Source organism: Pseudopipra pipra, chromosome 9 (genome assembly GCF_036250125.1).
Source record: "Pseudopipra pipra isolate bDixPip1 chromosome 9, bDixPip1.hap1, whole genome shotgun sequence".
Taxonomy (NCBI): domain Eukaryota; kingdom Metazoa; phylum Chordata; class Aves; order Passeriformes; family Pipridae; genus Pseudopipra; species Pseudopipra pipra.
Genome location: NC_087557.1, coordinates 29,065,158 through 29,085,616, shown reverse-complemented (window position 1 = coordinate 29,085,616; position 20,459 = coordinate 29,065,158). Strand labels below are relative to the sequence as shown.

The 20,459-nt window shown below is 38.8% G+C and overlaps 1 protein-coding gene across 4 annotated transcripts in view; it reads left to right on the top strand.

Annotated features, from left to right (window-relative positions):
• PIGK (phosphatidylinositol glycan anchor biosynthesis class K) overlaps positions 1 to 20,459 on the top strand; it is a 61,725-nt gene that overhangs the window by 24,235 nt on the left and 17,031 nt on the right. For 3 of the 4 annotated variants that reach the window (XM_064665518.1, XM_064665519.1, XM_064665520.1), the window contains exon 10: positions 19,184 to 19,259. In XM_064665518.1, the coding sequence (XP_064521588.1) occupies positions 19,184 to 19,259 (76 nt within the window). Of the gene's footprint in view, positions 1 to 9,110; positions 9,196 to 19,183; positions 19,260 to 20,459 lie in introns of those variants that run through there. The other variant, XM_064665521.1, reaches the window with a different exon arrangement.

The following is a 20,459-nucleotide window of genomic DNA, read 5'->3' as shown; positions in this document are numbered from 1 at the left end:
AGGTTTATCTCAATTTAACTGTAACATAATATTTAAGCTTCATAGTTCCCCACTGGCTAGTATTTTTTTTTCTGTTGGTTACTTAAGAGTCTGAACCATGACTTCCTGCTAGAATAAAATAGGAATGAAGACTTCTTGCTGTAGGTCTAAATTTTAACTGGGGAATTGGAGCAGAACAGCCACTAAGTGAAACTGTTCTAAATCTCAGCCATAGAGGACATAACCTCTGTTTCTTCCCCAGCTGTCAAATAGACTGCCCTAGTTCCTTTTTCCTTTGTGTGTGGTTTCCCTCTAATATAGTTTTTACTAAGAGGTACTTTATTACAAAATATTCTGAGCTGACTTCTATCTTATTAGATGCTTAGGAGCTTTTACAAATGTCTCCATAAAAATATATGGCATATCTGTAAAATGGATAAATCTGCACTCTGCTGTAATGTTTTAAAACTGGAAACTGTGTGTGCACGCAAAAAGTGTGGTTAGGTGGAAAATTGTCCTTAAATCAGAATACTCCTACATGGTTTGCGAATCTAATGGCACTTCTGAAAAATATTAGACTGCTTATTATTAATCTGTGGATTTATAAAGTAATTTAGGAAGGACAGGAGAAAGTATTAGGCTAGCTGTGGCAGCAAGACTTTTCATGCCATAGATTCAAAGATGGTTTACATCAATGTCACTCTAAATGTTTTATAGTAATAATTGTTGTATTTATGTGATGTGGGTTTGTTCAGTTATTAAAGAGCAAATATCTAAGAAGCACCATGAATACAACTTCCCCAGTTGCCATTCCCATTCCAGCAGCACTGGAAGCTGTAGAAAGGTCGTGGAGAGGGACACACTTCCAGTTTGGTGATGGAGTGTGGGAGAAAGGAAAACGTGGTGGTGTACATATCCTGCAGACAGAGGGATTCCATTCTGGTCACAAAATTCTTGTTATATTGCACTGTTGAGGTTCTGTGCAAACATAATTATTTCTTTAATACTATGGGAGATTATACATGAGTCAGTTGGCAAGTCTGTGCCTAATTTTGACTGTTCTTAAATTCAGCTGATAGTAAATATAATACATTTAAGATTACAGTGCAGTTCTTAAAATATTATCATTATCACTGCGTTGAATTTTGTGTACACATATGTGAGTTTTATGGATGATAATAACAGATGCAAGAGATGCCTTAGAATAATAGTGATTAGTAGAGTGATATGGAATTTATTTATAGTAGTACATCACCCAGGAGGTTGAGATACTTAGTTGAGTTTTTAGATATCCCAGGTAATTGTTTCTTTCTGCTTTCTCTGGATGGAAAATGAAGTCCTTTGCAAGATACATTGAGACTGGAAAGAAAAAGTAGGGGGAGGGGAAGCTTATTTTACATATTGATAATTATATCCTAAAATGCAGCTCTGGAAGAGACCTAATCACTGTGTGACTGCTGCCTGATTCTTGCTGTGAGCATAAGAGAAAGCCGTGCAGATTGTGGCAGATACAGATATCATTAGAAAGGAAATCCCACCTGCTGTGGAAATCCCCCCATCTTTAATGTGCCAAATGAATATGCATCCTGCACGTGGTAACAAACTGAAGTCTCAGGAAAACTAGTGTAGTGTAAATTGCAACAGGGAGTGATTAATGTATTAATGCATTTTATGCCTACTGTGCTCATCTAGTAATCAGATTATTTTGCTAAAGGTAATCAGAATTGTACAAAAGAATAATTATATAATGAAGCTAACTTCGCCAGGAATTTGAAAAGAAAGAAAATTGCTGAAATGAAGTGAGGCAAATTGTAGATTATTTATTCTCATTTGTCGTTGTAAAATAGAAGAGTGATTTTTAGGTATTCTTCTTTACAAACTGAATTGAAAACAAAGTTAATAGGAGAGGAGGGAATCAGGAAGTCAGTACAATCAGAAATAACAGCAGTATACATGTTAGTCATCTACTCAAGTCAAAAACTATTATGTGTTTCTGATTATAAAACCTTATGGAAAATTTCCATAACCATAATAAAAGACAAAAAGGTGAGTTATTATTGTTGAGGCAAATGAATATTGAACGTAACCCCTCTCCACAGAAAGTAAATACAAAATCATTCTCGGGCTTGAATTCTATGAAATAGTCATTTTCTTAGTTTGTAAAGCCTTTTCCTTTTTTGCCCATATTTTTAATATTGCTTAAAAGAATGGCAGTATTAAAGTAGTAACTCCTTCTAATTTCAATAGCCTTCTCTGCTCATCTGGACCAAACTGTCTCCAGCACAGCCTTGCCTGTACATATTACGAAGTCAGGGTCCAGTTTCGGGTAATTATATTGGAGTAAAACTGTAGTCCAGTTGGAGTAATTACATTGGAGTACAACTTCAGTCCAATGCTTTTGGACCTCATTTAGTGAGTGAAGTAGTTAATCTGTTTGTTGCTAATAGCTTGGTGTGGATTTATTTTTGTTTTTAATGTTCAGTCTCGTACGTTGAAATAATTTCCTGTCATTTACTCAGCTCAGTCTGGTTGAGTTGCTGTGTGTGTGTTACTTTTTGTGGGATGGTAAGTACTCCTGAGAGGTTCTTCCTACCTGAAACAGAAAAAGATAACCTTGTCCTGTAGAAAATATCAAGACTGCATCTCCTCTGCATTGATACAGGGAAAAGCAAAACTTTAAGACCAAATCTATACTGAAAAATTTAGCCCGAAACTTAAATATTATTGGGAAAATAGATTTAAAATAGAATCTCAGTGAAGAGTCTTTGGAAATGGCTCAAGCCTTTGCATATATTTCATCTGTTTGTTGGCATGTGCAGTTTGTTTCCTGTGGGTTATAGATCAACAGACTGTGTCCTAATCTTCACAAATATTTTATCCAAGCGACCAGAAGTATTTTTGTTCTGTGACAGGGAGATCTGGACTGATTGTAATCTGCAGTGGTAGTGCAGTAAATAACATGGTTCTCATTTAGTTTAGTTGTGTCCTGCTGAGTCTGTGGGAAGCAGCAGCAATTCCTTTTCTTTCCAAAGAAAGTTTCCACACAAGATCTTCTGTTCCTTAAGTGTTACTGTTTTAACAAATTGCTCTATCTTATATTTACTGGTGTGTTAATTAATATATTTTACCTGAATAATATACATATTAAAAGAAAGACATTAAAAGACATTTAAAAAACAAACCAACCCCCTAAAAAACTCCTCACTTTATTTGCTCATTCTCAGAATTTAGCAAAACTTACCATTTTTTCAGTTGCTACTGTAAAATACCAGGTTTCTCATCTGGTGCAGCATACAGCACCTTAGTCAAAGAACTATTGTTATAGAGTAGATAAGATTAAAAAAAGTCATTGGGTTTGATGAAAACCTGCATGAACAGTGAGGGGAAAAAAGCCAAAGTTACCATAGCAACCAGCAGTGCTTTAGAAAGTAGCTGAGAAAAAGAGGAGAAATGGAACAGAAAATATGAGGGCCATTTCATAAAGCATTAAAAAATAAAAATGAAATCTTAAGGCAAATATGATTACTTTTCAGCTTTTATCTTAGAAATCCCTGATAAGCAGCAGTTTGTCTTTAAATATGAGGAACACTGTTAATAAAGAAGTTTTAGTGTTTAGCCCACATTAGACCCTATTTAAGAGATACTTTTGTAAATTTGGTTAAAAATGATGGAAAGTTTTATGAGTAGTTATTTGTTGGGGTTTTTTTCTTACCTTTTTTCTCTCTGCAAATGGTTTTCTGAGCAACTGCAGTCTTATCCTGTGCAGTAGAGAGGGCTTTGAAAATGTCCTTGGCGGTATAGCCATGACCAAAAGTCTTAGTGGTAGATGTGGTCCTAAGTGGTTGATCTTAGTCCTCCTAGAACAAAATGGTCCATGTTGGAACCTTAAGCAAATAAGAAAACTGTGATAAAATCACTTTAATATTCTATCCTGAAAAAGTGCTCTGTGTGAGGATTGAAACAACCTAAAAGTTTGAATACAAAGAGGGAAACCACAAACACTTTATCCTTTCTTTAGAATACAGTCTGACTCACTTCTTGCCTTCTCTTCAAACAACTGTGTTGTTGTGTGTTTGGTTGCAACCCAGTTATCTTCTCATATTGTTAGAATATGATTTTATTCTATAGATGGTACTTAACTGTCCTAGACAGTGCCATAGCCTGGGGCTGTGCCTGCATGGCAGTGCAGTTGTTGCTTGCATCTGTTTCTTTTGGAAAAAAAAAAGGCATTGTTTCTGAATAAACATATTTATTCTATAAACCACTATGAAATGAAAATGTTTTCCTCTCCTTTTCTCTCATGTGGAAGTTTATGGAAGGGTAAAAAGTCTTGCATCATTCCCCAAAGTCTTCCTGTGCATCCAGAGGAGACATTTGTGATGAGTTCCTTATTGTCAAGTGGGCATAGCATTTATTGTATGAGTTACAAATACATGTCTGTATTGAAGTGAGAACTGAGACTGATAAAGTTGAAAAGGAAAGGTGCTGTGAAATTCTGTAAATGCTTAGGGTCCCTTCTCTGAGAACTTCCTGTGGAAGATGTAGAAGCACTTTGGCACTGTTCTCTTGTCTAATTGCCTCATCTAAAGACATTCTGTACTTTCTCTGTAGCATAACTTCTGCTCCAGATCAAATGCAACATTTCTTACTACAATATGTGAATTCTTCCTTAGGAGCAACTATGAGAAGAATGCATTCTGAATAAGATCAGTTTAGCATTTAAATACAAGCCCTAAATGTAATTTTGAGTGAGTTCTTGTCCTTTATGAGGTTGGAGTTTGACCTGATGAACTTTTCTGGAGTGGCTGGACTTCACGTGGGAAAACGCTGTGCCAGGGCAGTGCATGATAAAGCAGCCAACTTGTGAGCACAAACTGGGGCACAACAACCTGGGACCATGACAGAGGCAGTGGACGTGCTTCTCCTGCTGCAGCTGGACTCTGTCACACGTGGTTGCTGCTCCCTGAGGAGCCATCCCTCCTGCAGGCAGATCCCCCTGCGCTGCCTGCCTGCCTCTGCCAGAGGATTGATTCAAAAGCGCTGTAGAAATCTTCCAAATCTCAGTGTGTGGCCTTGTTATCACCTAACAATCTGTTCAGTCTTTGGAGATTATGTATGGCTTGCTCTGACAAGGTGCTGTTGACATGTACTTCAAATTAGAAACTCATAAACATGGCGTTGCGAAGCGGTTTTCTGTGACATCTCTGTTAAGTTCCTGCAGAACTCAATACAAACAAAATAGGTATTGTTTTCTAGGATTTTCTGTGCTGTGTTTTTATAGATTTGTGGAAACTTGTAGTGCTGTTAGTGGGTCATGCAGGCTCGAAGCAGTATGTTGTGAGAAAATGTGGTCTGTCACTAATGTCATGAAGTGGGAACATGACTGACCTCTGAATGTTTTGGGAGATTAAACTAAACCCCACTAGGTGGTGCAAGCAAATAAATCACGTTGCAAAATGCTTCTTTCCAGGTGAATAAATTTGGGGAAAGGGTGTCTTTATATATTCCCCCAAATATATCCTTTGTTTTTTTCATTTGTGGTTCCGTACAGTAGTTATTAAAATTTAATATTTAATGCTGCCATAAACCAGTCATTCCACATACAAGAAAAAAGTGCATTCTGGTTTTGGCTGAGACCTTCATGTCTGCCTTTCTTACAGTGTGGGCAGGTGTCACAATGCTGAATTCATAGCTGGGGTGGTGGCTCTCAGAGGAAGTAGCAGAGGGCTTCCTTCGTGTTTTGCTGTGCTGTCAGGAATGGCTGCTGTGAAATAACATCCTTCCTAGGGGCAGACTTGGCATCTGCTTGGAGAATTCTCTCTCAGGACCTCTCTTGTTGCAGTTTCACTTTGGAATTGCTTACCTTTACAGCAGGATTGTGTACATACCATTAAAACTGTTTGTTTGCTTGAAGAACAGGTTTCAGACAGTAAGTTACAATAAGGCACTGTCAGTTTACAGTGGGGTGAATAAGGTTCCAGTAGAAAATATTTTTGACATGCAGTGAACGTGGTTGGTCTGTGAGGGTTAATGTGTATGTCAACAGATCAGGAGTTTGGTTTTGTTTAAAAAAACAGACAAACAAACCAGAAAACCACAAAACAAACCCCAGACCTTCATTGTACTCCTTCGCTGTGCTCCTGAGATGACAGTGCCATAACCTTATCAGTCTGTGTTGCACTTGGCTATGCCATTGTCTTGAATTCAGACTATATAACCTTTCAGTATCCTCCACCCTCCATTGAATACCTCTCGTGTAATGGTGATTTTACTGAAGATGCAATAACCCATAGTTGGTCAACATCTTTTTGTAGCCACGAGTAGCAAAAGTTTCTGAATAACAAAACCCACCACATTCTTGAGATGAGTGGAAGACCCCAGGAATTTCTACCTATGGAGAGCCATCAGCACTCTCATTTTCTTGTCAGTAATCATATTTTACCAGAGTTTCCCTGCAGGCTACCAGCCCTTCTGAGAAGGCAGTGGCATTGTGGGGCTGCCAGGACACTGAGGAAACCCCTGCCTGTGCTGCAGTGAAAGTGGTGTTGGCTGCTTAGCAGTCAGCTTGAGATAGAAGGTGTTCTTCCTAGTGCTGTTTTCCCCGTATCTGTCTTCCAGGCCTTTCTCTCTCCATGAATTCAGTGTGTCAGTAAATACTGTGTTCCCACGTTTCAGCCCAGGACTCTGTGATGAGGCAGTGACTGCAGTCACTGAGCAGCTCTCTGGTGAAAGTTCAGTCTGTTACAGTGCAGTGTATTGACTGAAATGGAAATTTTTCAGTTCAAGGTGTCTTATGTATTCATCAGTGGGGATGTGTTTGCCACATTCATCCTGGTTTTGATAAACGCAGACAAAATAGGGTTTTGGTTTGGGTTTTTTTGGTGGGCTTTTCTTTTGTGTTTGGTTTTGGTGGGTTTCTTTTTTTAGGAAATAAGATATTAAAGTATAAGCAGGCTATGCCCATGAAATCTCGGTTGACCAGCAGTCATAAAGAATACATATACTTCCAACAAATAGTCAACACATACTCTGAATTTCGCAATAAGATTTTGTTAGACTGCATATCCTCTGTAGGGTACACATAGAAAAGTTGCTGCAGAGGTATTAAACTTTAAATGCAGAAAGAAAATTTTTTTTTCTTAGTTTCCTTGGGCAGAGGACCAGCATACTCGATTGCCATCATGCACTTTTGTTATTATTAACTCCAAAACCAGAGTAGAACTCTATCTTGATGCAAGTAGAAGGGACTTCATGGTATGTCTGTTAAAATACTTAGATATTGAAAAATCAGTGCCAATGGTTGCTTATGTTGCAGTAGTCTGTGGGAGTCCCACTCATGAGTGAGGATCCTCTGTAGCTGAGCAATGACCATATACAGGAAAGACACACCCCTGCCAGTGTGGTGCTTACATGCAAAGTACTCTCACAGTTTTGGTGACAGATTTATTAAACATTCCTGAAAACATGAGAGAAAAAACGGGTGATTTGGAAATGAAGGTTGTTTTCCACAAAACATTAAAATATGAAGTTAAAAGGTGCAAGACAGAATGTAAGCTCTTTACCAGACTTCACATATTTGATAATGTGTAGCACACAAAATTTTGTAGAACGAAATCTTCTTTCAGCTGTTGCATTCTTCGTGTTTCCCTCAATTTGGATTCTTTTTCTTGAGCATATTACTGTGCAATTGGAGTTTCTCCATTGTTTCTATAACTGTTACTTATTCCATCTGCAGGGGGCAAAAGGGAAGTCTGGCTTCATTATCTGTACTAAATGCACCAAGAAACTTGTAATTCTTCATTTAGTTTCATGGTTGCCTTTTATGCATATATGTATACACACAGACACATTCCCATTTATGTATGGGATTGTGAAAGACCTTGGCAGCATTGGAGATATTATTCTTTTACCTAAGGTGTGCTGAGCTCCTGAAGTCACTCAGCTAAAAACTGAGTGACAGGCATTGTGATCCTTTCTGCTTTACACAGTCTCTTGCTGGTAGTATCTGCTGATAATGTGTGCTTAACATTCAGATTTACTGATACAATATTCTGCAGATTTTAAACGTGTGCAGGAAATGGCTTTTAAATAACGGACGAACCTACCACAGGAATGAGGTAAAGACTGAGATTAGGTTAATAATACTAGTCCTTCAATCTTAGTTACAGTTGTAAATAATTCTTATGTAAACCCTTGCATTTGTTTTTAAGAAAATAACATGAACAATCCTCTGAGAAAAGAGTGAACTTCCTGTTTTTTTTCTGTGTTTAGTTTCTGAAAGCAAAACCACATGAACCCATTCACTGTATACACTCTACTGTCATAAGACAGTCTTAGAAAGTCATGGTCAGCTTGAGTTTGGGCATGACTGAGTACTGAAGGTTTAATTTTAAAAGTTTAAGTCCCATTTTCAAAAAGAACTGTTTCATATTAATCTTTTATAGACATTTTTGCTAGCATAATAATTTTTATGACTCATATTTTTTACTGTGGGCAAGGTCCAACCCATATAGGTGTTCCTGAAAAACGCCCTAATTAGTTTTTTGGAACTTACCATTTTATATAAGTAGCTTTTTCTCTGTTATATTATAAAGAAGATCTTTGATGATTGCTGCAGAATTGATATCAACATAGGTATGTAAATAAACTGAAACTTCTGTAAAAAAAAAAGCTTTTTTGTGTTTAATAGTTTTCTCTCTTCACTCTTGCAGTAAGATAAATCTGTACAGAGAATTGAAGGTAGCTGAGGAGGAGCAATGGGGAGGGACATGGCTGTAGCTCTCAGAGCTGCTTCTGTTGCTGCTTTAGCCTTGTCCCTTGGAGGCTGCAGAGTGGAAGGGTGCTGGTAGCCTGTGGCACGCTCCAGGCTGCTGCATCTGTCCCTCCCCAGCAAGGAGAGGGTGAGGTGATGGGGAATGTGGACATGCCAGGCTCTGAGGTGCCAGATTTCCTCTCAAATGTTTGGATTAGAAACCACCTTGGAATATTAGAAGCCTACTGCTTGGCTTTGCAGCTAGGAATACCTTGCAAATCCAGACATATGTCTGGTACAGGCTGTAGCTACAGATGCTGGAATCAGCACAGCACTGAACTGAGTGCAGGGAGATAATGTGTGTCTCTCTCTCCCACAGGCCTCAGACCCAGTGGGTTGCCTGGGTAGACAGGGGAGTTCCCAAGTTTCTGTGCCTCCTGGGAGGTTAGCAGGTGGTGTGCTGTGTACTTGACCCAGGATAAGTGTGACTTGCTGCTTCTGCTTTTGTTCCTGAGGGCAGACCACTAAAAATCATAGGGGCTTCAAGGCTATAAAGTTTGTAAAGTCACTAAACTTAATATAGAACACTCTGGTTAATATACAGTGGTCTATGGTGAACAGGAGACAATTCCTTTCTGGTTCTAGTCCTATAGAAATAAGTGAGGACAGAAAGTCAGACCATAAAATAATAAAATGAAAAAAAAACATGACTGCTTTACAGAGTCAAAAATGAACAGATTCATTGTTCAACATCAGCAGACTCAGCAACCTGCAGTACCTTGGCCTCAGAGAATATGATCTAAGTGTTTGTATTTGAACTAGAGGTTTCATCTGCCATTAACAAGAACAAACAAAACCAGAATCCAGACAAAAGTAGTGCACAAGTCATCTATAAATATCAGAAAATCATGGTCAAGAAGGTAAGACTGATAAAAAGCTCAAGAGCTGCATACATGCTGTGCAGCTTTCTGTGAAGAAAAGCCCTTCTAATGTGCTTAGCAGTATAATGTTACCTGGGTACATGCACTGGCAGGAGAATTAAAACATTTACTGCTGCCTGATTGGAATGCTGCTCAGTTTTGCCTGCTGTGGCCACTCTTAGGACTCCTGGAGTTGGCTGCAGAGAGGAACAGGGGTGAAAGAGGGGAAAGCACTTGATTAAGTCTTGTGATACAGTGTTCTGCAATTCTTGGTGTATCTTGGTTGTCTGCTTTGTGGAAATGTGTTAGTTACCATGCTGTAGCAAAAAAAAGATCAAAAGCAACAGCTAGTATTCAGGAGAGGCTTGATTGCATAGCAAACCACTTCTCAAAAGCCCAGAACTGTAATTTTTATGATTAATTTTCTGAGTGCTGAGGGTATAGCGTTGTTTCCAGAAAATCTGGGTCTGTTATTGGTACTGATATGTGTGTTCTTTTATACATTTATAGACAGAAGTTCAATTGGTGTCTCCCTGTAATGTCCTGTCAGTAGGGGCTGGAAGCTGGCAGGCTGATCCTGTGAAGGATCTGGAGGTGGTGATGGACACCAGGTTGAACATGAACCAACAGTGCTGTCGTTGTCAATAAGGGAAGCTGCCTGCTGAGCTGCACGAGGAGGAGGAGGATTAGCAGATTGAGCAATATTATTATTATTATTTCTCTTTGACACTGATGAAGCCCTACCTGGAATACTGTGTGTGGCATTTGGCCTTCCCCTTCAGGAAGGATGCTGAGGCAGTGCAGAGGGTCAGTGCCTGGAGCACATCCTGCGAGAGGGGGCTGAGAGGGCTGGGCTTGCTTCCCTGAGAACATGGAAATGCAATAGCAGGCTGCAGCTGTTGGGAATGCAGTTCCTGAGGTGGGTCAGGGAAACTCTGCTTGTGGTGACAAGAGGCTGTAGGTTTGTGGCTTGGGAGGTTCAGAATGGACATCAGGAGAAATGTTTGCCAAGAGGGCAAAGTAGCACTGGAGCACGTTACAGAGAGAGGTGGTGGAGGTTCAGCAGACAGAGTCGTGGCTGACCCGACCTCGTGTTGGGAGGTTGAACTGGGTGGTCTCCAAGAATCCCTTAGAAACAAGATTCCTGTAGTTCTGCAGAGAGCAGGTGTTGCCACTGCTACTTTGGCAGATCCTTGTAGTGAAACAAGCGGTCTCATGAGAAATTATAGCTGGATGGTACATTATGTGACTCATGAACTGAAGAAATAGAAGTATGTGCCGTGGGTGTAGAAATATTGGGGCTTAAAATATTTGTATTGTGGGGTTTTTTAGAAGGTGCTTGTTGAAAAGTGTAGCAATACAAACCAATGCAGATACATTGTTTAGTTTGAATGTATGCAGGAAGGAACAGTAGTATTAAACAAAATATGAACTTTGCTATGAAGATTAATTGTGGGCACTAAATAATGGAATTGCTATCCTGGCACATTTCCATGTTAGTTCTTTGATTTAAAATTATCTTCCTGCTGGTTTTTCTGTCTTTCAGTGCACTGGCATGTGGTGTTGAGTTGTCTGCATAAAGACCATGTACTGCTGATAAACTTTCAGTTGTGAAAAATGAACAATCTTGCTTTGTCCAGCTGAAAGTTTAATTTCAGTATGTACTTTTAGCAATATTTAAAATGCCTGTGTGACGTGGTGCCATGGGAGGATTTGGTCTTTTTTCTTTGAGATTTCTTTGAAATTCAGTCATGGGTTTCTAGACAACTGGTCATAAAGTAATAATAACCTGTGTGTGTTTTTAACCACTCTTGTAAACATTGCAGTTAGAAGGGACTGGATTAAGGGGGGAATGTGCAGCCTCAGTTCTTAGATACAGCACACATGCACATCAAACTAGGTGGAATGTTTGCTCAGTGAGGTGGGCAATGTTCTCCTCTGGCTGGTTTGGACCATCAGTAGAAGTTCCTCTGACATTGCTGGACTTGTCTGTGCCCCAAGTTTGGAAAATTTGATAGAGACACTTGTTCTCTTTTTCTCCCCCAACCCTGCCTGGTGTGAGAATGAATTAGCAATAAGTGATGAGTACCTACTTTTAGCTGTGGACTTAAATGGTGATTTTCAGTGATAGAGGAGAGACTTAGCGGGTCTTTTTATCTCCAGCTTTTGATTAGCATTTTGTGCTTCAGCAGCATTGTCATGTGGAAGTTTTAAATTAATTCCAAAGAGATTTTCTAATTTACCTAAAATGTGGAGTAGTTGAGATAACAAAATGAAGCCCCACAGGTCATGTGTTTTCCAGTAGTAGCAAAGTCAGTTCTGCTTACTTAAGCTAATATTCTTTTTAATTCCTTCCCTGTGTCTTGCCTCAATATAAAAATAGGAGTAGGCAGAACAGCGACTAAACATATTTTGACAAAAGTCATTGGCTAGAAAAGAGAAGAGAGACTCTAGACTTCTATTACCTCCTTTTAGGATCTTAGGATGATTAAGAATATGTGGCTTGGTATCACCTGAAATTCTTCAGATCAGAAATTATGTGTAGATCACAGAAAGGCAGAGGAAACATTTGTTACAGTCAATTTTTATGCAGCTTATGAAGCAACTCAATGTGTCTGGCAGACTCTGGGAACAGGAGACAACCTTTTTATAATGGGGTCCAACAGAAAGCATTGCACATTCAGAGGTGTAAGGTGTTTTTTAAACTCCAGGAATAAGTCTGTATGACTAGTTTGGGTCAAAGTCTTTCACGTTTATTTGAAAAGAAATGAACAGATTACAGGAAATATTTTGCACTTCTAAACTGCAAGATGCTTTGCTGCTTTATTCCACAGGAATACCTCTCTGTAAAGGCCAGCACGCTCAAGTAAAATTAATTTTTCTTTGCAGTGCAAGTCAGTAGCTTCCTTCTTCAGATGATTGTAAAACTGATTGTGTCTAACACTGATTTAGTTTTTCATCGCATCAGAGATATTTTTGCCATCAATTTATTTTTCCCCTTTATCTCCATACTGTATTGTTCATTTTTGTGCAGTCTGCTTTTGAAGCTGTCTTTGACAGTCTGCCATGTGCTGCAGTAGGTGCTGAATGTTTTCTTAAGCAGGCAAAAGACTTGTTTGGACCCTTTAACTGAAGAAACTGTGCTGTGTAGGAGACGTTGTGAGGAAGTTCCTTGGAATGACGATGCTCTCAAGTGTTTGCATCTCTTCTTTGTGACTATCCATGTGGTAAACATGGATGGGCAAATCTTGCATTCCCTTATAAACATAAGAAAAGCATTGATTAGCACACTTTTGGGGGAAGAGCAGAGTTAACCATGGTCTTACCTTTTCAAGCACTGGCTTGAAACATCAGTGCTTCTGTTGTTTAAGCGTGCCCAATTCTTAAATAAGTGTGAAGTTGGGATTTAGCAGATAGATCAAGTACCTGGCATCAATCCAAGGTCTAATTCTTAATCTTCTGTACTATGGATATGGTAGATAAATTTCTCAACGGCCAATTTCAAAAACTATTCATTCAAACCCGACATAGCCCATTTCAGCCTCTCTTTAATAGGAAAGCTAATAACTTTTTCTGATGTGGTGCATAAAGCTCTGGTATTTTGTTTGCTTTTTATTGCTAGATGCAAGTGTGTTCGTGTATTTACAGTCAATAAAGCTATCAGTGCTATACACAGGTTTAGATTAATAATTTCAGCCTCTCAGTCCTGGGTGTGTGATTTTGGCCTTGCACCCTTTGGTCTCATCCTGACTGTCCCATCACTTGCACTATTCCTGCTCTGAGCTCCTTGAAAAGTGGGACAACAACCCATTCCAGGATTTTCATCCACAGTCAGAAATCATCTCTCAAACAAGCCAGGCAGCACCTCACCAGTACAACTTGTTTACATCTACAGCAAATAAAGATGGTGATCCCCAACCCCCTTCTTCCACAATGCATTTTTGTCTCTGAGAGCCTTTTTTTACCCCCTTCACACTCTTGACTTTCGTTTTGTGTAGTTTCCAAGAGAGGTGGTTATTTATTAGGACTTACCATCTAGCAACAATAGTTTCAAAAGAGGTGCAATATTACCTGTGCACGGGTCATATGCATAAAATTGTGTGAACTGTCCAAACCATCAAATCTAGAGACTATATAAGAAGGAAGAAATATTAGCTTTGGTCCTGTTGCCTGCTATAATGAATGTTTATATTTGCCAAGAAATGGGTTTTATGTTACCTAGACTTTTCTGTCTCTTGAGTGTCTTAATAGCCATTTCTTCCATGAGCAAACCAGTTGGTGGGCACGTCACTCTGTTTTTCCCCCTGTATTTTTGTAATACTTGCATGAGATAAAATATATCTCTGCCCTAAAGCCACTGCAGCTGTTCTGTGTAGCAGACCATGGGCTGAGGTAGCACTTGTGGCAAAATGTGCCACCTCCTGATGCTAGGAATTTGTTTTTCTTTAGCACGTGTAGACTTTCATAGGATTTTCCCCATAAGAGTGAGCATGCAAATATAAATAACAAATAAGATATTTCACTAAATATCATGACACATTTCACTGGATTTAGATTCCCTTTCCCCAGTTTCTGTTTCGTGCTCGCTTTCCTTCATCTAAGAGCAGTCACGGTGGCGGTACAAAAATAACTTTTAAATTGAATTTTTCGAGATCCTCCTATTCTGCTATCTCTTACTGCTTCCCACTTCTCGTCCGATTTTGTGTTTCTTTCTAGTCTTCTCCCTGAAAATCAAGATCTCCTTATGCTTTGTACTGCCAGCTGCCAGGCGTGGTGCTGTATGTGCTGACATTCCAACAGTGTGAGCTGGCTTTGGCACTGCTGGCAGCGGCTCTGCTGTCACGCTCAATTGAGACAGAAAGGGCTGCTTCTGACCGGAAAATTAATGGATGAAAAATGACTTTTTGTTCCCGTAATAGAATTGTTTTGAAAGAAATTAAACAAACAAAGAAATCTGTATTACAACAAATTAGCCCCTCGTTTTGCAAAGGTTTAAAAGTGTCAAATACAAATGAACCGAAGGAGGTGAGGCCAACTGATTGGGTGAAATTACAGCCTCGAATTGCTGCGTGTGATTTGAGCACAGATTCCATCAACTGGGATTGTTTTTTGTATTTGGATTTTTTTCTGAGATAACTAGTTTTGAACGAAAGCGAATGCCACCCCAGGCATCTGGAAATTATCTCTGGAAAGAATAACCAATTTACTTCTCTGGCCCTGTGAAAGGGAGAGATGAAGTCGGGAGGATTGTAACGGAGATGATCTTTCTCCTGATCTCTTCTCTTCCTCCACCCTGCAGAAGAGGAGGAAGTAGAACATCCTCTCCTGTGTTCCTGTGTTGACCTTTTTCTCCTCTCTAGTCATGGCTTTCCTATCCCTGGTGGTTTTTCAGGGGGGATTGCCTTTTACAGGTAATTCTTCCACACCAGGAGGCCCGTTGTTAGTGGGCTGCTGATCTTAGGGCTGGTGGAAGACAAGTAGCAGTTTTGCAGCAGGTTTCTTTCTCCTTGGTACCAACTGTCCTGGTAGTGGCTTTCTTTGATCCATAGAAAAACTGACCAAGGTAACCAGTGTCACTTTGTTAAAGACAGAGTGTGAGGCTGCTTGTGAATCAGGCAGGCTGATGTCCTGTGTTGCAGTCATGTGGTGGTTCATTGTTAGTGTGGTCCCCGTTACCCTTTTCCTCATCCCAGCTCTCCTGGAGAATGTTTTTGCATGGTTCAAGGCATAACAGGTGCCTGGAGTAGCCAGTTTTGGGTGCAGCCCCTGCTCTGGGGGAGAGAATTCAGTCATTTGTGAGCTATTACCATGTTGTGTGATCTTAATGGCAGTGGGCTGTCTCAGTTCTTATTTAAAAGGCTGGTTAAAATATAGCCTTTTGCCCACTTGCAGGGGCTTTTAGGCTCCAACAACCATTTCTGGCCTTTCCTCGGGACAGGCAAGTCTTGACTTTACTCCTGTTCTTGGAGCATTCAGGATGGATGCTGCTCCATGGGAGCCTTTTGCATGCAGTGTTTCATCCTCAGTGCTGTTTATAGGATAGTAATTTCTTGTTGCATCATCCAGTTTTCAGCCTTGGTAGAAGGAATGACTGAACCCAAATGGAGAGGAAGTTGTCTTTTATACCTGTTATCCGAATGATTAGGTCATTAAACTGGTCTTTGTGCTGAAAACTGGAAATGAGATTTATGGAGCCTTCATAATAGTATAATTCTCTTCAAGGAGTTTATGTTGCTAATACCTGTTAAAATGAATTCTGAAAATGGTATGTCTAACTGATGTAGTTATACAGAGGCCTGGAAGGTACCTCTCTCATAAAGTTCTATTTCTGCCACAGGTGCTATCACTTGATAGGAAAACTAGAAAGATTATTATATCACTTGATAGGAAAATTAGATCAGCAAAAGCTATTGTTTTCTAGCAAAATCTTTACTTTACTTTGCTTAAAATACAATGTAACTTCTAAGGATAATTCCCCTTTTTAGCTAAAAAGGATGTCACTATTAAGTGCTTTTAATTTTCCACTGTGTACATAGCTATGGACAGTGAATATAATAACAATTCAGGTCTTGGTTGGAACCATGAATAGAAGCACTATGAGAACAATATTAGAAAAATGTGTTGAAATATTCTGGTAGTTGTTCAAAGAAAAGAGGTGGAAACAAAGCATTCAGGAAAACCATGGTGAAGTCATGGATGTGCTCAGAATGGATCTGAGTGTGTGGCACCAGGATGTTCTTTCACTGACAAACTGCCACAGAGTGGCTTTAGATGGTGGCACTGCAGTATCACCATGATGAAGACTATGCTATTTTTATTAAATTTGCAGAGATCATTTACTGTGAGTTATTCTTGCACTTTATTTGGTAACCTCAAATGCCCAAAGTTTACTGAGACACTGCTTTTTATACCTGCTTGCTTGTTGATGACTTGCTCCCAATAGAGGATGTAGTTGGGCAATATATCATAGAACTTTTTTGTCAGGAGTTTTGATCTTCCACGCCTTAATTTATACAGTTTCTTGTAAAAGATGGAGATACATGCTCATCCAGTTGAGGAGGCTTATCTGTAGGAGAGAAGAATCAAAACTCTTTTGTAGACTTGACAGCTAGTACATCACTGAATACATTTGCAAAACAGTTCATGGCATTTAAGCAAAAATTTTGAGAGAACATTTCTGAACTTTTCTTCCAAAATACCTGTGTGCATGTCTGTACACATATTGTAGTGTGGGTATATAAATGTAGATGTGTATGTAAATATATTATAATGTGCATCTACCCTAATCTATATCTTGTAATTTATTTATATAAAAAATGTAGTGTAGTTCAAGTGATTTTTTTTTCAGAAAGTAAATTAGAAAAAATAAAATGTCTTTCTTGATGTTTTAAAGCTCCTATCAGCCTAATTTCAATTTAAATCTAATTACTTTAAAATACGTGTTTGTACTGTTCTCCCCTCCCTATTTTTGTTTAGTTAAGCTTCCTAAGGCTTAAAATTATCTTGATCGTTTTGCTTTATCTTTTTTAATCCTTTGACATTTGAAGAAAGGTCTTTTTTTCTGCAGTTGACAAGGAGGGTGTTTGACTGTGGAAGGGAATGCTGATTCTGTTTAGACAGAAAACCTTGCCAAGTATCCAAGGTCCTTGACAGAACAGACACACAGGCTTTGCTTTTATTCCTGCTAACATTCAGATTATAGTAATTTTAGCTGTTACTTGAAGCTTAAAGTGTTTAATTTTGGGATTTGAGTTACTCTTTTCCTTTTTTCCAGATTTGCAGTGCCCTGTAAAGACTGTAGAGATAAGTGTTCCAGATATTGATGAATATTGAATGGTGTGTACAGTTGTTTCATATTGAGAACTGTGGCTAAAAAAAATGGGTTTATGTGGCTGGCATCCATAAATCAAGGTGGTGTGTCAGCTAACAGGCTCTCAGTAGAACAGAAGTAATCTCCAATTCCCACTGACTGTGGTGTGTTTGCCAGTCAGGACAAATGACAGGAAGTGGGAAGGAAATGAGTGGAAAAGTTCCTTCCGTGCACTGTGGTGGAGTTGCCGAGCCCACTCGAAGTGTGTTGGTTGTGTTGGACTGTAACAGCAGTGTATTTCCTGGTGAAAGTACAAATTCATCTTTGTCATAATAATCCAAAACCTCTAAAAACCATATCAGTAGATGAGCTGTGTGTGCAGGCCAGCTGCAGGAGTTCAGAGCGTGCTTACTTCATTTTTCTTCAGCACATTGAACGGTTCTAGGCAGGCTGGCACTGTGAGCTTCGAAGTATTGCTGTGTTTCTTTTGTTCTCTGCTTCTAAATTTCTTACACAGTAAGACTTTCATACTTTCATACCCTGTTCGTTACAAATTTCTGGATATTCAGGCTCTTATTTGGAGCTTAAAGCCTTTTAAACTGCAGCTGAAATTCAGCAGTGGAAAAGGGAAGAGTCGTGCCCTTTTCCTCTCTTTTACCACAGCCTGGTGACTCCCAGTGCAGAGACTGAGCCTGTACTTTCTAGCTCTTACCTGGCAGCTGCTCTGCAGGTAAATTAACCCAGCAAGTGTGTATAATTTTTGACTAGAATGGGTATAAGGTAGTAATCTAATCCCGGAAAATAACGTATTGTCCACAATTTTTGTCTGAAAATAATTCTGCTTTAACTTTAGAGAAAGGTCTGGTTTTATCGAGATTTTTTCCCCTATTCATTTCTTCTCATATAACTCAAATTCCTATATTCAGAACGCTCAGAAATATAGAGGAATGGCTGATGAAAAACTTGAGTGATACTTTGAAAATATTGCACATGCTGTGCAGTTCCAGTAGATGAAAGCAGTATGGTTGAAGGGTTTAAAGCATGCTTTCATATTAATTTACTATCATTTAAATATTCTTCTAAGAGACTGCTTATGGATTCTGATTTTTCAACTGCAGCTACAGTTTATTCAAAGTTTAAAGGGTTGTGATGCATATTCTTTGTGAAGTATTCTGCTCTTTTTTTTTTTTCACACTAGTTTTTTGGCTTTTTGGTAACCAGTAGTACGAATATTTGTGGTATTGAACTTCTGCCACACCTAAACATTGATGCCACTTGCAGCAAAAATAGGAAATGGTGAGTAATCCCTCTTGCCTTTGGAGCTGGTCATATTTGAATTGTGTTGGCAGGATGGCGTGAAGAAGCTTGTCCTGTTAACGGGGCTGAACCTGCTCTGTAAATGCATAAGGCTTCTTATATCGTGGGGATTTCAATCCAGCTTTCACCAGTGCTTTGTTCACCTAAAACTAAATGTAAAGGTTTTCCTAGGTTTCTGCTGCTAAATTTATGTCAGGGAAGAAATCCACAATGTTACACACATTTCTGTTTACTATAAATTTATTCTTTTGCTCAACTTCTTAAGAAATATATTCCATTACTGTCACAAAATACACTTTTTCTTCACCATAAGTAAAATAATATCCCTGAAACTCCTAATTTCAGTAAATTAATTTGGTAGACATTGTACTAACTTTGACAAATGTGAACTTAATTTCTTTGCAGGTTTCCAGAGGATGAGTTGGCCACAGAACCACTAAAATACGCTGAACAACTTCCTGTAGCTCAGATAATACACCAGGTATGTCTATTTTAAACATTTCTTTGAAAATAAAGAACATCTGTAAGACTTAAACTGCTTTTCTAGGTCACACAGAATTAATGTCCTTATGCTGTAAGCATGTATAAACAAGATACTCTTGTTCAGATGACAACTATTAAATTATAAAAGTCTTATTCTGAACGTGGCACCGAAAGATGTTTGCTGTATGACACAGTTAACACTTCAGATCTTGTTGTTGGAATTGTTGTGTGTCTACTGGTAGAAAAGAAAAAAAAAATCCATTAATTTCTTCAAATTTGCATCTTGACCTAAATCATATTCCCCCTCCTGAAAAAGCAGCCCAAGTATGGAATCATCATTGGGGAATAATTGTCGTGACGAGTTGAGCAGGGAAAACAATCTCTCCTCCTAATACAGTTCTGAATTAGCACCATTTTTATTTCCAACTGTGGCAGTGTCATCTTGCTTTCTGCTTTGCACGGGGTTTTTTGTTTACTTTTTGTTTTGCACAATAAATAAATAAAAAGAAGGTTGATGTGTTTTCCCAGATAGGGCCTTTTTACAGTGTCTTTATTTAAAAACAATACTATTTTGATTTAAGTAAACAAATGAGGGATGATGTGAACATATGAGCTGGTTTTGAATGCTTAAAGATCAACAGGAACAAATAAAAGTCCACTAAGTCCCCTAATAGAATTTTGTAAACTACTTTATTAAGTATTAATTATTATCGTAGATCTTTCCAAGTGCCTTTGTCAGTCAGTGTTTTTAAGCAGTTGAGTTGCATGCTGGAGGCACTGCTGGTTTTACCATAAAGGAAACATAAGCCTTATTTTAAAACTTTAAAGTGTACAAGTCTTTTCTGCGAGATGTAAACACGAGGGATTTAAAAACTTTTGGCTGAAATCTGCACCTTTGGGACGAATCTCTGATGTGTTCAGAACATGGAAGATTGAAAATCAGGACCAGTTTGTGTGTCAGGAACTCCCTGGTGTTGTCAGAGCTTCAAATGACCCAACAGCCTGCAAATGTCACATTTAAAATTCTGTCTTCATGCCTGACTCTCAGCATAAATGAATTAAACAGCAGAGCAGGCAGCCAGTCAATATGTTCTTAACAGTGAGAGTGAGCAATGAAACAGTTTGGGGGTTGTTTGGAATCAGTAAATAGAAAGTGCATGGAGTGGCTCACCTAGAGGAAAATTTCAAATAGGAAACA